We start from the raw sequence: 18,618 nt of genomic DNA on the forward strand, positions 1-18,618 counted from the left end.
AGTTCCCTGTTTAATTGGATTCAATTTTTTTTTTATAAACAAGTTCTATGCAAAATAAACCGAGATTTGAATCACTGATCAACGGCATCACTCTGGTCCACAATAAAGGAATGTGGAATTTCCACCTACAACTGAAGGGAGTGTGTACTGCCCCATCCATTTGACCGAGGACGAAACTGACTTGGTAACCCTTAACACAGTGGGAGAGAAAAGTAAGCCACAAAATCATCTATCGATCACCTTTATTCAAGTTCCAGAAACGCAAGTGTTTACAGCTGTCAGCAGTCGCATGGAGGCATGTTCAGAGCACTTTCATTCCGAGCACATGCATCGTCCAACAGGCCACGCAATGTAAATCATCGTAATGATCTCTATGGCAGGCATACGGATTGTCAGATTTTCAATAATGCAGTTACACAGGAGTGTTTTGACCCACAATCTTGCTCTGGGAAGAGTTCGCAAGTGCACACCGCCCGATACGTTTTCAATTATTCCAGGTGGCCTACATGGTTGTGCAACCCTCGTCTTACCAACTGATCAACATGAAAACCCCGTGACATGTCAAGAGTGAAACCTTTAACCGGATTCGAAAGAAATTGTTTTCTTAATCTTAACATATATACTTCATCTCAAAAATACTAAACAAATGAAATGTACACAAACTCATTAACATGGGGAACGAGACATCGTCTTCAGTCACTGCAAACCATTCCGATGGGATCCGTTACATCATGAATTGGCACTACTGGCCAGAAAAGTACTTTATTGTTAACGAGTAGCTTGAATTTCAGTGACTAAATTAGCAAACCAAAAAGTGTAAAGTTAAACGCATCATAATAAACAAAAGCATGCACAAGCCAAAATGGTATGTTTCACTCTGAAATAAGTGTATTATTAAGACCTAGTGCTATTGGCACACCTTGCTGCTTCATAACGCATACTGTAAATCAACATAAGCCACGATGGGTTACAGAAATATAAATTTGCCAAAACGCAGGCACACTTAAGCCATCATCTACAATCATCCTGTTCCACACACAGCTCTTGACCAATCTATTGATGTAGAACATGACTGGGGGCCACCAAGTGGATAACAGACAGTCATCAGCACGTACGTCGATGCCTGGCCATGGGGCAACAACTCCCAAGACTTGCAGGTGTCGCTTCAGAAATTGGGTCATGGAAAATAGAACACAACTGCGACATTAGCAAGTGCAGCCATGTGCAATCCAACTTCAACAATTTCCAGCCCAAATAGGTTTGTAAAATTGTCAGTGACAAACTAAACATGTCTTTGCGTACACATGTTCAGGAGAGCGAGTGGAGTGTTGAGTAATGAACCAAATTTGGCAGCAGAATGAGTACCTTTGCACCTGCACAGGTTAGCATGAGAAATAATCGTATCACACATCAAGATTCACACCGTTTCCCATATTTATACAAATATTAACAAGAGGTTTTATGCAACTTCAGTAGTTCTCAAGTGTCATTCCTTGTGTCGTTGCAAGTTTTCCATGCTTATGAAATGTCCACTCAGATGTCAATTACACAACGCACACTAGAAGAGGATGTTGATAGGTTTTCATGAACATATATCATTGAGAAAAGGGTGCAAATCATGTTTTTGAGAACCACAAAGAGTAGAGAAAGCTAAAATGCCACCCGTATGTGCCAGTTAGTTCATTCTATTATCTTAGGGGTGATAAAAATGCTAAAGCTCAGTGATACACATCTGGGCGAGCAGCCAATGGCTGCATCTGAAACAAGAGCAATATACGAGCATGAATACATAGGTTGACGTTGCTTCTTCAGTAAACTTATACATATAACACTAAATAAAAATAACAGCTTTTAACACCGTCACAGGAAAATATTGACATGCTACCCAATGTGCCTTCTTCAGGAATGAGGCTTGAAGTCTTAATTTTGTTAGGCAAGGTTGACTGGTATCAAACGGTACTCAGTGGGGTGAATTTTTATTAAAACGTATTCTATAAGTTACTATGTGGCTTGGCAGACGGAAGTGACTGAATACAGAGGAGGCAAGACTCATTGAGGCTCGGAAACTAAACGCATTGGGATCTCAATGCAAGACTGGACCTCCGCTAGCTGAATAGTTTATGGCTTTAAAGAAGAACAGAGGTTTTGTGTAAAACAATAATCAATCCATGCATGGGTGTTAAACACGTGCTGCTGTCAAACATGTGTGTGGTTTCATGACCCATGTAAGTATACTTATCCGAAAAACATTTCAATAATTAGCATTCCACAGCCCCATGGCAAGCACGTAGGAACACAGGGTATACTTGCAATGCAGGCTTTGTGGTCTTTAAAAGATTACTAATTCTGTTTAAACAATCACATTTGGCCCACGACAAGGATGTCCAAAGTGAAGACACATTACAAATCAGTCAATCTGCATATTAACTTCTTGAATGCATACCAAAACAATCAATGCTGATGAGTCATCGGACCCCAGTGCGTCTTATCTGATGCCCACCACCCCGGACCAAACTTCTCCTACCAAGATAAAGCCTCTCTGTAAAACTCAATATTTTCCCCAAGACAGCCGGTCAACCAAAACGTGGATATATCTTCCTGTCTAGGCATGGTATAAAAACCCGTTATTTTAATTATTGTTATTGTATGAAAGACATAACCATTGGTTAGGAATTTATTTAAAGTGATTTAAATGCAGGTCACCAAAGAGCAGATCTTGTTGCACTTTGTTGTTTTAATTGACAAAATGTAAAGCATTCGTGTTTGTAATTATAAATATACGCATATACACATTAAATGTACTATATTTAGCTTATATAGTAACCATCATGTATTAAGTGATGTTGTTTCTTTAGTCATTTTAAATGGCCCGTTTCAAGTTTGCACCTTTACAACTGAGGGAATTAACACATACATTAAGAATTAAGTATTACATTATAATCGTTTAAACGAGTTTAATTAATAGTGGCGATAGTGTATGTATAATGTGCTTTAAAATGCAGCCTGCATGCTATACAGCAACAGTGAGCTTAGCCAATCCCAAAATATGCCATTTAGGAGACAAAAAGAGTGAGTTTAAAGCATCATATGTTTCCACAAACTTCCACACATTCACAAACCAAAACAAAAAGAAAACATGAGGAAAATCTATACAAATGAAAGACAATTTCAAAATAAACCACGCACAGGAGAACAACCGTTGAAAAATCCAGAAACTCAGTTCATTGACAAGAAAGTATCTTGGCTACAGAGCCGGGGGGGGGGACTATTTTACAAAGATTAACTGGACTGAGCCAAATGATACCTGTTGAGTTTGGGCACATAATTGGCGCGCTATAACCAATATAACAAAATAAACAGGCACACTTCAGAGTTGAAAAACACATCTGCCCTAAACTCCCGAGGAATGGTAGTGTAGTCTCAATGCATACAGCTTTTCAAGCTCCAAATATTCAGTAGCACTTCCTTGGGAACACACTGCACAACAATAGAAACACGCACAAAGCATACATATTAGACAACACGCATGACAAAACATTACTACCATGTGGAATACACCATTACAGCAGCTTTAATTGCATTGGTGGTTTGTAGGTAATTGTCTAAAATGCTGGGTTATATTCAAAGTTGAGATTGTGAGGGATGGTGCACGTAAATATGTGTAAGAGTTATTTAAGCCTCTCTATAATTTGTTGCCACCAGGATGCCTCACTATATAAGCAAGTCTTGAGAAGCAGCAGGAGTTGGTCCACCTAGGTTATTATTAGGCTACAAGAAACAAAATACAGAAGAGATGAGTGACATACTTATGCATTCTCCTGACGGGCAGAAGACTGTCCACCTCCTCGGATACCCACGGGCTGATTAATAGGAAAGGCAGGCCCTCCACCTCCCCGGATGGCTGTCTGGTGGGTCGGAGATGACACCGACTGCTGCCCAGGGCGGATTGGCTTGGCTGAAAGAACCACAGACCGTTACTAAACACCACACGGGTTCACAGACCAGCAGTGTTGTGGCAGTCAGCATTGCCAATGGTTCTCAACCTGGTTTGGTATGGCACCTCCACAATCAAAGACCACTCTGTCCCCCCCTTCACACCCTCCTGGAATTAGTTTTATTTTTAAAGTCTTAGGCTGAACAACAACAAAATGCAGAACTTTAGTCAAGTCTTGGTCTGTGGATGTAAATTAGAATCATCACAGAAAGCAATAAAAATGGAATCCACTCTGAGATATTAAATGTTGGATGAGTTAGTATGGTCAAGTTTAAGTCCCGAAAGTGTCAAGGTCAGTTATACAATTAAAGAGTTAATTTATTGTTTAATTTACCTTCTGCAGAATTACCCCGTGTGCACTTATAACTGAGTTTCCTTACTCTCGTTGTATATTCCTTCAGTTCATAGCATCCTATTCCTTCTTATCTTAATTTAAAACCATCACAATATCATAACTTCAAAAATGGGTGACGTTCAACATTGTTACAGATACAAAGTGCAACTTATTTGTCGTAGGAGGGCAAGAGCATAATGCAGCTATTTGAGGTTATGAAAACAGGTTAAAATAGACTTTCCATTCGCCAAATTTCCTATTTTTGTCAAACCGAAAGCACACAGTATGCTTCTTTGTAATATAAAATATATAAATAAGCCAATATTTTTTTCAATGGACAGTAAAAATATGTTATAACCACTGTTATTCAAATGTAATCTCTTCTCTGCAAATATAGAACTGAAGTAGTTTATTCTAGGCACTGCACCTCTAGTTGTCCCATCGGTTGGTCCATGATGCGTTGGTTCCTCCCCCAACCTCCCACCAACCCACCCCCTTTCCCCCACCACTACCATGATGTGCATTCCACACCCTTCATTCCGACCAGTTAAATTCGTCTCTTCATAGTCACGCTTCGGTCTTTGGTGGTTAGTCATCGTCAAGCTCGATTATTTTGATCCACCCCAGTCGCCAGTGACCGAAATAAAACAAATGACGAAGATTTTCATCACTAACTTAGCGGAAAAATACGACACTGCAGCACACTCACCGCACATTCTGAATATGAACTTTAAAGTTGCAAAGCAGGAGTGGGAAGAAAAAAAAAACACTTGTGAAAGTGCAAAAGACACGAACGGGTAAGACAGCAGCAAAACAAAAGTATGACAAATTTCGATTTAAAGCTTTCGTGACTGCAGGGATTCATCTTCTTGGTTCTTTCGGTATAGTCCCGTAGAAGGAAATAATAAAATAATAAAAATAAAACATAATAAAATAATTCTCACGACGTTTCGGCCACAACGCAAGTAGCCGTCCTCAGGTGAAGAAACAGGTCTGTCGAGAAGACAGCGTCTTCACCTGAGGACGGCTACTTGCGTTGTGGCCGAAACATCGTGAGAATTATTTTATTATGTTTTATTTTTATTATTTTATTATTTCCTTCTACGTGACTATACCGAAAGAACCAAGAAGAAAAAAGCATGACACTTTGCTTCCCCCACGCACGTGGGACGTACGCACCGATCTGTGGGGTGTGTCCACGGCGGACGTTGTTGCGGTTGCGCACGGCCTCCTTGATGCGGTCGACTTCGTTCTGGTAGCGCCGGCGATCCTTCATGGCATTCTCCTTGGCCTCCTTGAGCGCCGTCTCCAGAGCCTTGACGCGCTCCGCTGTGGCGCGCAGGCGCTTCTCAAGCTTTGGCAGCTCGCAGCGCAGATCGGCGTTGTCGCGCACCAGCTGGGGAACAGAGGATGGAAGGGGCAGGGGGTGGATGGTGGCCTGGCATGGTCAGGTGGCGGGCGAACTTAGCGAAATATATGTTGCCAGCTACACTCGCACTAACTGCTCAAACGCCGTCAGTACCCAAACACTGCCTGAAAACGAGAATTAGCCGTGAGAAATGAAATTTAAAGCCGCATCCATTGATATGGCACTAGAGACGGATCGAGTTACTCGGAAACTAAAGGAAAATTAAACAAATGTGGATTATACTGTTGTGAATGTTTATAACTTAACCTGTTAAGTGCCCAGGCTGTTCACAAAGATTAACATCACAGAACTGTTGCGCTTCTTTAGGAGATTATTATTATGGTAAAGTCACGTAGGTATTTCATTTTATACCTACGTGACTTTACCGAAAGAACCAAAGAGTATGGATTCCTTGCAGTCACGAAAGCTTCAAAATCAAGATTATTATTATGGTCGTTTACACAGAAAAGCTGCAGCATGACTCTTTCTTCACGAGGGTCCTGCCAAAATGTACCAGTTGGGGGCGATGGTTGCTATGCGAAAGGTTCAAATTCTACGTTTAAGAAGCCACCAGCTATGGCTTAGAGTACAGGGTTGCGCTCAGTTAGAGTATTTTTTGGTCTTAACATGGTCACTGATGAATATATAAATTATTAATATTGAACTATATTCTCAACGAAACCTCACATTTCTCATAGTCATTTGTGAATGTCGATTTGGTGAATACAGAACAAGATGCCCATTAAGTTATCTAGGAATGAAATGTTCATTTAACGGGACATCCATTTGCATTACATTTTTACGTTTTGATTCTAAATGATGAAAACACACGACACAGATGTGACTCGTAAAATGTTAAAGAACTCTGGAAGCAGTGACAGAAATCTACCCAATAACTGGCTGACAAAACATAACTCTGAAATAGTCACGTCTTCAAATCAAGATACAATATTACAAATCTCCAGGAACTGTAAAATGTGAGCAGGATATATTTCACCGAAATGTTATTCACTGCAGCCCATCATCATAAAACAAAGACTTCAACAAACCCATGCATGCCCTCAGCACAGGTGATTTAAACCTGCACCAGTTTTCACGCCATAAGCATTTTGAGAAAAAGGCACCTTTGCACATCTGTTTTCAATCCAAACAAAAATAAACATCCTAGTTTACGTGCAAAGCTGAGACTAAAAACTACGTGTTGTTCAGTCACACCACCACATCAACGTTTTGAGTACTCAGTCTGAAATTTACTAGGAAAGGTCCTGCTCCATAACATCAGACATCCACCGCTAAACTCCTGGCTGGCGTGAACCCTGTTGCACCTTTTAAACCATCAACATGACAGAGGCTGGAGAGCCATGCTGGCAATGGATGGCGAGAGACTGCATGGCATGCGTCCAAGCAGTTCCGTGAAAAGGGCACACCACTGAGTACCTTGTTACGCCATAATGACATCTGATGCACGTGGGGATCGTAGAGAATAACATTGAAAACGCGCAGATATATGATGAGAGGGTAATTCCCCACGTTAGAAACTGATGGATGTGCGGTCAAAAGCTAAATAGAACAAAAAGCAGTAAATAATAGAGCAGCTAGCAGTTAGGAAATGGAGTTCATTCCAAACAAAAGATGCTATGAATATTTTGCATGGATAAATGTTAATCCGATGCATGGTTTAAGTTAGTTGGATAGAATAGATGCCATGCTGAGACAGCTTTGTTGGTAAACACAACCTCAAAACCCAAAATGATACGATTAAATATTCTGTTTGTATATAGTCCTTGTGGTCATCTTAAAATATGTAATACTGTGTGCTGGTCAGGAATAATGTAGCCGTTAGAATGAAAACAACAATATTGAACAATTTCCAGAGATTCCCAAAAGAGTTGGACTGCATGCCGATATCTTTTGAAACAGCCACTGTTTTTATCAGCAATGGGAAGTTGCTGGGATGCATTTTAATGGCCACTGAATAGTAAGAAGATATGAGAAAAAATACAAGACATGTCCCTCACTATGTTGAATTTGACAACATTTCCATTATGTCTACATCAACATCAATGGCCACTCTCTGTTATCAACAACATAGGAGAAATCCACAATATCCAAGGTTAATTCTCCAGATTTTCAAAACACCTTGTATAACATGAAACGTTTGGGTGGAAAAATCATCACCATAAAATGAATAACAATGTATTTCACGCATCGGCTCAAGTTGATTCTTTAAAGTAAGTAATAAAATAAATGGCCAGGAATAGTTTCATTATGTTGCTGTGGAACCTTTAAGTGCACAGCTCTTTCTAAAGCCAAGCGAGATTACAAAGAGAGGTCACAGCTTGATGTTGACTATGGCTGGGATTGACATTTGAAATTTCATTAGTTTTGCACCATCTGTGAAATGCCCCTTGTTGGCCAGTTGTTATTAATTCCCCGAGTGAAATGCAATTCCACCTTGGTCTGTCCAACACCAAGGTAACTTGTACAACCTTAGAATAATGCAAACACTGCCATCTGCAGCAGCTATATGTGTAACTGCAGACTTGTGCAATGCAGTTTCATGCGTCTCAAAAGGGGCAAATATTGGGGTTGAATGGCAAGACGATTAATGCACACTTTAGTGTACTCTTTAGCACCTGGATTTTCGAATAGGAACTCATTAAAAATACTTGGCAACCTTTGTGCTATAAGCTGTAGTTTGGCCAAAGGCATTTACGACTCAAAATAAACTCTGCTTAAAGACAACTCACTGGAGTACCACATTTACCCACTTTTACAAACAAACGCCTAACAAACCCTCCCAGCTTGCTGTTACTGACATTCCTGTCTGCAAAACATTTAATATTATATGCCAAGAAAGATTTACCTGCAGTTCCATAAACTGATGCTTTATCAAATTTTCCGAGGAATAGGGGATGATGGGCTACCATGGTTTAAAACGTCTATTTTAACTTAAAAACAGACACTTAAATATAAAGCAATAGCCTTAAATGACCACTGCAGAGTTTAAGAAGGTTGCGTATTATTGACTTTATTCTCTGATATCTCCACCTAAGTGAGACGTTAAACGTCGCAATCCAAAGAGGAATTTTTGAGTCAGGGCCATTGACAATTATCACCAGCAATAGTTGTCAAAGCCTTTCCCCTTATGGACAAATATTGTTTCTTGAATCTAATCTGACCACAGCTCCACGTATGGGGCAACAGGGACAGCAACTTCCAATCATATTAGAGAGATCACATGGCTGCCTGACTTCAAGTTCTCTTCATTTGAGAGATGGCAGCTTCAAGTCAGTACATGAGTGGAATCTGGACAGGTGATAGAACAAGCCTTTTCATTTTTCTACTTTTCTGGTAAGCTAAGCTTAAACCCTTTCAAACAAGATGTTTCACTTTGACTTAAAACGTTCCTGACTGCAGGAATTCATATTCTATGGTTCTTTCGGTAAAGTCACGTAGATAGAAAACATGAAAATTAAGCGATTAAAACATCACGACGTTTCGATCGCAACACAAACGGTCGTCATCAGGAAGAGGGAGGTTAGACTCTGAGGGCAAGCTGTTTATAAAGGTTTAAAGATGGGCGGGCAGCCAATCTCTGAACCTTTATAAACAGCTCTTTTATTGGTGTAGACCTACTGCCGGTGTCGGAGCTTTCTCCTTCATTAACATTTGCTGCCCCGCCCATCTCTAAACCTTTATAAACAGCCTACCCTCAGAGTCTAACCTCCCTGTCCCTGATGACGACCGCTTGTTGTGTTGCTGCGATTGAAACGTCGTGATATTTTTAATCACTTGATTTTTTATTATTTTTTCTATCTACGTGACTTTACCGAAGTAACCAAAGAATAAGATGTTTCACCTCCATATATTGCCCACGTGAAACATATTATGTATAGACCGATTGACTGAGTAACTGAGTGGGCAACAGCATAGAGGAATGACTCAATCCGTTCTGCCGTCCGCCAAGTTGATATAGTCACTCATGGTCTATGTTCTGCGAGTGATTATTGCTGGCAAGGATTTCTTAAAATTTACCATAGGGCCAAATGGCAAATCGTACACCAAAGTAAAGCCTTACCTGCTTGTGCACTTTGGTGAGTTGGTCGAGGTTGTTCTCAAGAAAAGAGATCTTCTGCTTCTGTGCAGCACTTCCCCCAGCATCATCCACATCAATGTCAGCATTCTGAAAATGAACAACAACTCCAGTCACAAAACATGAGTAGTTACTGTGGGTGTAATTCATTCTATTAATGACCACAACCCTGGATGTACCAAATCTTTCCTTTCAAAGAAGCTAGGATTCACACACTGCATTAACACATGCCAAGCTGGTCCCTTTTTTTTTGCCAGAGCATCGTAAAAGAGATCTGCCACTCTCAAGAATGATTATAACAGAGGTAGGAACAACAGGTTCCACACTGCCCACCAGGGATTATTTGTCTGTCTGTCGTGCATATTTGTCTGTTGTGCACGAATGCGCTGTCCAACCAAGTTCCTACCTGCCCACTCCGAAGGAACGTGTTTTGTAAGGCAAACAGTTTTGTTCCCTCTCAAAGAAATACAATGATTCAGCTGAACAGAAAACAACAGAAAGCAAGAAGGCAGCCCAAACCAGTGCCAACAATAATCTTGGGATCTTTGGCCAACGACATTAATGAGTGTTTTAACAGTTTACACCTTTCATTTTGGCTTGAGTGGTGCTCTGCCATTAAACAAATGAGATGTGTAGATGTTGTTCATAGGTGATATTGCCTTTCCTATTTTATAAATAGTGCCTTTCAGTCCCACAGGTTGCCAGTGCCAGTTTACTGGGTTTCGATTTTGCACCTGTTTGAGACCGAAATAAACCATTGCAATTTGTGTTATAGCTAAAACAAGTATGAATTATCTCCAAGCTCAAAATTTGCATCTGCATTGGAAACCCAACAAATTTAAATACCACATTCCTATGGCCATGACAAGATTATATACAGCATAACTGTTAATGGATATAAAATAGGTATAGAACTATTACTATGATTCTTTTTACACAATTAGATTGGGCGAAACATAAAAAGTAGACATTAAACGAATGGTATTTTATTACAATCTCTGTAATACAAGGTAAACTGTGATACATAAAAAAAACTAAATTTACATAGGATTTGTAACATTTTACAGTGGCCTCTCAACTCGCAGCTTGTACTGCTTCATGCAACTCACCCGCTTGACCCTGGTCGCAAGGTCCATAACAAACAACTTCCGCAGGTTGTGCAAGGTCTGCAGCTCCTTGGCCTGGGAACACACAAAACATTATTATAGATGGGGTTGCAGTGATGCCGTTTGATGTCTTACTTTCAGAGATCATTAACATTGCATGAAGCTTACGGTTCATATTCAATGCATCTGAATGGATTATTATAAAGTTCGGTGACAAGGGATATATTAAAAAAAACTGTGTAGTGAAGCCTCATGACAACATGTGTGGGGAATCTGTATTTTCATACTTGATATGGAAAACACTTTAATCCAAAATGAAATGACACTGCAGAATTCCTTAACTAAATAAATTATAATTTTACCTTTTATCAATAAGCTAAAGTCTAATAAATATCTTGGCTCAATAGATTTTCATGTGTTTGGAATTGTGAATACATAAGCAATTAAGAAAAAACTCTCAAAGACAATGCCATGCAAATTGCATCAACCAAACCGGCACGCATCACTCTTGTCACATCTTAGCTAGCTATGACGTCACACAGTAAAAGCACAGTATGGCAAACATATTGCAACTTTTATCAAACCTCTCGATAATTAGAGCACCACATACCACTGTCTCCTCGAGGCCTTTGAGGTCCTGCTTGGCTTGCTCACGTCGGTCGTGCATGATCCTGTACGGATGAAAGAGGTTGAACATCTGATTGACATAAACAAATATTTTGGTGGCAAAGCATTGGCTGACTTTTCGGCCAATGGTCCCTCATCATGTGCTATGAAGAAAAGACGTTTCCCAAAATGTTGCTGGTCATATAACAGAACGTCGATAAGCAAGACTTGTACAGATACTTCATGTTCAGAACCAGATTATGGTGCCTAGTACCAGGGACACAACCTACAAATATGTAAACAATGACGGTTCAATATAGAGTGATCTGACTTGTGGGTAGAAAGACATGATAGAGATGCATAAAACAAACCAAACTATTTCAAAATTTAATTATGCCTTTCACGGGCAGATTACCAATGGGTTAATAGGGCCCTGTTCATGACTCCCATACACTTTGCCGCGAGGGGTTCAGTGGCACGATGGATGGTTTTACTCACGTGAGTTCGTGCAGCTTGCGGCTCTTCTCCTGTTCGTCAGCTTTGAGCCGATCGTAGTCTTTACCCAGGCGCTCCTGCTCCAGCATGTAGCGCTGGTTGGTGCTGCAAATGCAAAGCACATGTAAGTCAGTGGCCTCCCTGCACACTGGTCCACAGCATTTCATTCAAGACAGTACTTATTCTAGTTTCAGGCTAAATTCCACAATTGCCATCATTGTGCCAGTGTATTTGCAATTGTTTAATCCAGCACTGGTCATTTGTCCAGTGCTAATGTGGCTCTATTTGAGCATATTTTAAGACAAATCAGCATTGCAATGCAACTTTTATCAATTTAAGTCAAGTCAACTATTAGTCGCAGTTATGTCACTATGTTTTCACATTACACTGGTCATAAAATGTAAGTTTCAGTTCCAATTGTGCTTCGGTTTATGGTAAAATATAAACATATACCATTCTTTAACAATCCACTTGCCTTATTTGTTGCAAAATGTACAGTCCCCGGTCTGTTTAGCAGATTATTTTCCTCCCAATTTTTATGCATCACAAACATTTATTGATAACCAGGCAACCTTCCAGTTACCAAATGTACCAAAACAAAGGGGAGTTTAATCAGTATGCATTGATTTGCATTGCATCATTGATTAAAATTGGAGCGTAAAGTAGGGGACGTAGCTTACATGGGGGGAGGAGGTAACATTTTTTCACTCCAAGCGATGGTGAATCATGTAGGGCCATGAGGGTTTGCTCACTCCATTTGGTCACCAATACAATCATCGGCAATTCCAGGAATCCGAAAAAGCTATTTCTGTGACCTTACATATGTCAATATCAATCTGTCCTCACGTAACAAAGATGACCCTTCGGGGTTTAATTAAAAGGCAGGTTTCAAGGCTCATTAGCTTGCCGACAACACTGAAAATAGATGTCCGATGGTCCAGACAAATGTGCATTGCTCTTTCCACGGGAACATTTACAGGTGCCAATGATCCATAACCTACTCTTCTATAATTTTCCAGATCTCGGCATACCATCTTGTAAATAACCAGCCAACACCAACAATAAGGACAAAAAACATTATAAATTCGCACACAAGGTAAAAATAAACCGTGATTTCTTTCTCCCGCAGGGAGATACATAAATGCATTGCGGAATAATATATTCAAATTGAGAGGACATGTTATTATTACAAAATTCACATTTAAAGTTTGTGGTTTTACTGTCATAGGACAGCAACACAATGTTGGTTCGCAGAGTGATCAGCATGAGATGGACCGAGCAGAGCCTGCACGTGCGCATGCAAACACAATACAAATGGTAATAGTATGTACGGTTGGCTACGTACGGTGCAAAAGAAGTTCAATTGCTACTTTTAGAAAAAAAAATACATTCACAATAAGTGTTTTTAAGAACTGTGGGTCACTGCACATTGCCTAGATCAAACCGGACCTTATTGAAGGTTCTAATGACATTGTAAGTAAATGCCTTTGGCCAGGGGTCCCGCAACCAAAATAACGAGACATTTTTTTATTCGATAAAAAAACTCAATATTTCAAGAGCCGCAATGCCTGCGAATACGATAAGGTTCTTGAAGAACCGCACGCGGCTCCAGAGCTGCGGGCTGCCGAACCCTGTCTTAGGCTCTAACAACCCAAAAGAATGATTTTATTTTTTTATCTAGGATCCTAAAAAGTCGTGGGAGAAATGTCCGAAGCCATTTTGTGAGACAGGCTTGTAATCCTTTCCTTGGTGCTGTTCCATAACAGCAAATGATAAGTATATACCATTGCAACCAACAACCCTAACTCTTTTTACAAACCTTTCACACAACTACCATATAATTCCACTGGAATTACTGGAGCAGGGTAAAACTGATGGAGCTTAGCATGGTATGTCTGCTCACAGAGTCCTGCCTGCAGCAGAAAACATCCTCTGGTCAAACAAGTAGAGTGAAATGCAGGGATGGCACAGCATGGGATTTGCTCACTCTTTGAGTTCGTCAATGACCTTCTGCTTGTCATCGATCTCATCCCGCAGGCGTGACAGCTGCTTCTGGTGTGCCTCGCGGTGCACAGACATCTGCTGCTCCAGCTCCTTCTACACATCGGGGCAGAAGGAAATGCATGTTTGTGAATTCTTCAGCTCATTGTCATCAAGGAAAAATATTGTTGGTAAAGATTAGGAACTGGTTCAGGTTGTTCAAGTTTGTGAATCAGCACACGGCTGTTCCATTGCTACATTGAATCCATTAAAAAAGCTACAAATAGAATCTGCCCAAAATGTACGTGCATTAGAACAGGAATCATATTTGATATTTCCGATCCCACTCTGGATAACACCTGCAGAATTCATGATTGTATGGGCAATTGCAACGTTAAAATCAGCCAGCTGGTAAATATATATGGTCAATGCCAAATGAGTAAAGAATAGGACCAATCCCACCTCAATTCTGGCGTGCGGTAAGACAAGAAGGGAGGAGACCATGGTGCCTGGCTGGCCTAGACTATACAAGGAGTAACTCAGAGCCTTGCATATACATGGGGCAGCTGCATGTATAAATAGCATTGGCTATAAAATTAGCTGCTCCGTGCATCCCAGCAGTGCATGGTCACGGGTAAGGACCATGCCTAGGCCGGCCTCCACTATGCCCTGCAGGCCCCTTGGGCCCTACCTTCTACCCCGACTCCCCTGCTGGGATTCATACCGCCCAGCCCCCACCACAATCGCACAGTCCCCACAAGCTCACGAGACATTATAATCCCAGAAAGGAACAACAATCCATTCTTAATTTTGGAGCTTTCGTGACTGCAGGAATTATTCTTTGGTTCTTTCGGTTAAGTCACGTCTAAAGATAATTTAATTTATTATTTTATCTTTAGACGTGACTTAACCGAAAGAAAGAAGAACAACAATCCAGGCTAGGAAGTGTGATAACTACCCAGGTCTAGTGCATATAGCTAACATTTAGTAAAACCAAGATTGCTAAAAGAACAGTTGGGTGGTACTCATTTCAGTTAGTGGCAGTAAAGCAGTGTTCATATTTCGGTTTGTATTCATCTAAAAATAAAACAGCATCATTGAGAAGGCACCTTCAAACCACAAAAGACTTGCCTGCATTTCGTTGGCATTTTGCAACTTGTCGAGATGCTCCTTCTCTTTGTCCTCTAAACTCATTTCGTGCATTTTCTCTGTGCAAGGATTAACACAGCAGCATACGGGTCAATTTATACGCACAAGACAATTTCATCAGCACCTATACACACACATACACACCAGTAACCTGGGATTCTCCCAGATTAATTATATTCATAAAGAGACTCACCCGTTATTTATGGTATACAGCAAAGGAGTCCGCTGGCCTGAAGATAAAATGCACTACGACTGTTACGTTTCACTAAGAAAAGCATACAACAATGTATTAACGGGCTAGAACTATATCAAAATGTGTCCCCATAGACGTTTTAGTAATGGGCAGTAGTAATTAGTGGAAGAAGAACATGGCGGAATTTCCATATTTGTACAGCCAGGATCAATCTGCAGCAGAACCACTGGTCACTTCCCAACTGACAGCATGCAGTTTACTGGTAATCAAATGCCAATTGGCCAAGTCACCCTTAACCTGGGAAGACCTCACCACCTTGTGAGATAATTGCTCTTTGGAATGAGATAACCTGGTCATGATACTAAATTACATTACAAAGGCTCGCACAATCCTTTTACATTTTATAGATCGTGGGATGAAAGTGATTAAATATCTTTTGAATTCTAGGGCTCCAGGGTGCAAAATATAAAAAACTCCGTCTAATAATAATAATCAGAAGGAACACCTGACACGTACAACAGCATCTCCGAGTTTACATGTCGAATAAACATTTACACCTTTGTTCTCCATGCAATCACATCGGGCAAGTATCTTTCAACATTTTAATCACTCCCCAATATTATTAAAATTTAGGAAAGCTGGTTAGGTACCTCTGTGGACAAACAGCTTTAACAACACATTGCAAATTTGTATGTGAAAAACGATCACAAAAATATATTTTAGAGATGCTTTGTGTCCTCAAACCGCAAAAGATGGCACACCTGCAATATGGAGGGGGCCTGTGGGCAACTCACCCTGTGCACGCAACTTTGCCAGCTCCTCGCTCACGCTGTCAAACGTCTCCTCCAGCTGCCGCTTCTTCTGCTCCATGTTGTGGATGTACTCGCTCAGAGACTTAATCTTTGCCTCGTGCTGCAAGGAACCAATGCAGCCGATCCTCACAGGTTTAGGGCCCATTCCAAAATAAAATTACTCTTGGTATCATGACGTCCGTTATGCTACAAGAAGTTAACTTGTTAATTCACATTTACGGGCGCATTGCTGGAGGTTTCATAGGCAGTGGTGCTGCTGTCAATAAAAGTGGTGGTGGCGAATAGCCTGTGTGGTTACCTGTGAGATGAGCAGCTGGCAGGAGGACAGTTCATGCTCGTTCTCCTCCATCTTCTTGTTGGTGTCTCCCTGCGAGCTCTCCAGCACTTTGGTGCGCTTCACCAGCGTCTTTACCTCGGACTTGAGCTTGCTCACGTAGAGACGAGCTACAGTGAACTCCTCGTCTGGCATGCCACTCAGCTCCAGGGGCTGCAAGTGGAAAGCCATAGGTCTGCGTTGAACTAAAGGCATTCACGACAATATATGCAGAACCGGCCTTCTCCAAGCATTTGGTCAACCTTTTCACCTTGGGTCAGACACGTCAGAAAGGTAAGCCACATTATTTTCAACGACAATAAAAGGTACAACAGTTCACTAATTTATGAAGCGAGTGGGTATGTGTGTCAGTAGCCGATGCAAAATGATTATCATTAATTGTAAATGTTAATATTGGCTAGGAAAATAACCCTAGCAGTTTCTTTAAAAATGTAAGGTGTCTGCCCTTACAAAGTGGAAGGTTATCTTTTTACAGACTTCATTAATAAATGTTAATTATTGCTCACATTAGCAAGAGGCAGTACTGATCTGCACTGGTGGCAGTGGCCCTAAGTCAGTGGTTCAAATTCTGCAGTCACTTTCGACTTCCCATAAAATATATGTAATTTGCATTGCTGCCAAAATCATATAGACATCAGAACAATGTACACGATCAGTGCCCACTCAAATCGTGTAATCTTCTCACAATCTATGAGTGAGGGATCCTATATTTTCCACCTGTATAACAAATGTTAAAGTGAAATGAAAATAAACACTGCACATAAGCTGAACCCTAAAAAGCATCTTGGTTTCATGAATTTTCATATATTTTAATTTTAGTTGGAAAACAGAATACATTTGGAACTTTGCCAACGTCTCTTGAAGACAACTGCATACAAAGTGCGTAGGCCAAGCCGGCACGCATAGCTACGATGCTCCACATAGTGGCGCGTGTCTCAAGAGGGACACGTACAGGCTTGGCTAACCGTAGTTTGCATGGCGTCGTCATAGCCAATCGTTGTGTTGCTATCACATCCCATCAAGCTGCATCACCAAGCCGGTACTGTACAAAGATGGGACATACGTTGGTAACTTAAAAATTACACGAAGTTGAAATTAATATGAAATGCATTGTATTAAAGTATTTCAAAGTGGTTAATATGGCAAAGTTGCCGAGGATTTTTGCAATATACATTAGAAGAAATGTGTCACCTTAATGTCATTGTTGCCGATGGCAGTTCCCATCTCCCCCAGGTCCTTCATGAGCAGCGTCAACATCTCGGCCACGCGACGCTTTTGGTGTGACGTCACCTCCTGCAGTCGCTGCAGCTCCGATTCCTTGTTCGACAGAAACGTCTAGGGGCCCCAAGTGACACGGCACAAAGCGCTTAGAAGCAGATGAGAGTGCTCTTCAAAAAGGTGTTTAATTCTAGTCTATTTTACAAGTTACAACAACCAACGAATCTGATGGCACCACAGCTTACCAGTGCTTCTTAAAATAATCCTCCAGGTTTAATGAAGCATATTAAAAGCACTGGCCCATTTCCATTTGGCAGACCTGTACTGGAACTAAACCGGAATTATTTGTTTTGTTATTCTTTAGAGCTGCAAATATATCAACGTATTTCTATCATGATGACATGATGATTTTATAAACCTCAAGAGCAACCAGTGTGTGAGGAGTCCAATAGTTACTGGAGTCTATTTTAAGTCACTCAATAAATGGGATGTAAAATACCCAGTCATATAACAGCTGAATAGTTGTATCAAATAACAGACTTAATAAAATGTAATTGTTGCACAACACGGAAACTGCTATATGTTCTATGCATTGAAGTTTTACTTACAGGTGCAGTCAGGACAGAAATATTTTCAGTGTAGCTCTGATCGTTATAATTACGGGACTTTAGTGATCATGATGAATTGTAATAGGAAAAACTGCAAACGACCCTAAGCAATCAAATGATAAAATGATAAAAATCCTTTACCCATTCTGGTACCAAAAGGGGTAAAGCCTTTTTATTATTCAATAACTTGGTACTGGCAAAGGTGTCTCATTTTTATAACCCTAAACGTGTAATGATGATGATGATGAACTCATCTGTGATATCATGGATGGCCTACAATGGCAA

General features: G+C 40.6%; 1 protein-coding gene across 1 annotated transcript in view; it reads right to left on the reverse strand.

Annotated features, from left to right (window-relative positions):
* Positions 1 to 227: 227 nt before the first annotated feature.
* The window catches only part of LOC133344609 (kinesin heavy chain-like), a 34,189-nt gene continuing 15,798 nt past the window's right edge, over positions 228 to 18,618 (reverse strand). The window contains exons 15-26 of the mRNA XM_061554621.1: positions 17,699 to 17,842; positions 16,472 to 16,660; positions 16,156 to 16,273; positions 15,151 to 15,227; positions 14,027 to 14,136; positions 12,043 to 12,144; positions 11,549 to 11,609; positions 10,942 to 11,013; positions 9,818 to 9,922; positions 5,508 to 5,724; positions 3,807 to 3,955; positions 228 to 3,477 (exon numbers count right to left, since the gene is read on the reverse strand). Coding sequence (XP_061410605.1) covers positions 3,807 to 3,955; positions 5,508 to 5,724; positions 9,818 to 9,922; positions 10,942 to 11,013; positions 11,549 to 11,609; positions 12,043 to 12,144; positions 14,027 to 14,136; positions 15,151 to 15,227; positions 16,156 to 16,273; positions 16,472 to 16,660; positions 17,699 to 17,842 — 1,344 coding nt within the window. The 3' untranslated portion in view covers positions 228 to 3,477. The remainder of the gene's footprint in view (positions 3,478 to 3,806; positions 3,956 to 5,507; positions 5,725 to 9,817; positions 9,923 to 10,941; positions 11,014 to 11,548; positions 11,610 to 12,042; positions 12,145 to 14,026; positions 14,137 to 15,150; positions 15,228 to 16,155; positions 16,274 to 16,471; positions 16,661 to 17,698; positions 17,843 to 18,618) is intronic.

The sequence above is a fragment of the Lethenteron reissneri genome, chromosome 20, assembly GCF_015708825.2.
Source record: "Lethenteron reissneri isolate LAM-NWPU_2019-01 chromosome 20, ASM1570882v1, whole genome shotgun sequence".
Lineage (NCBI taxonomy): Eukaryota > Metazoa > Chordata > Hyperoartia > Petromyzontiformes > Petromyzontidae > Lethenteron > Lethenteron reissneri.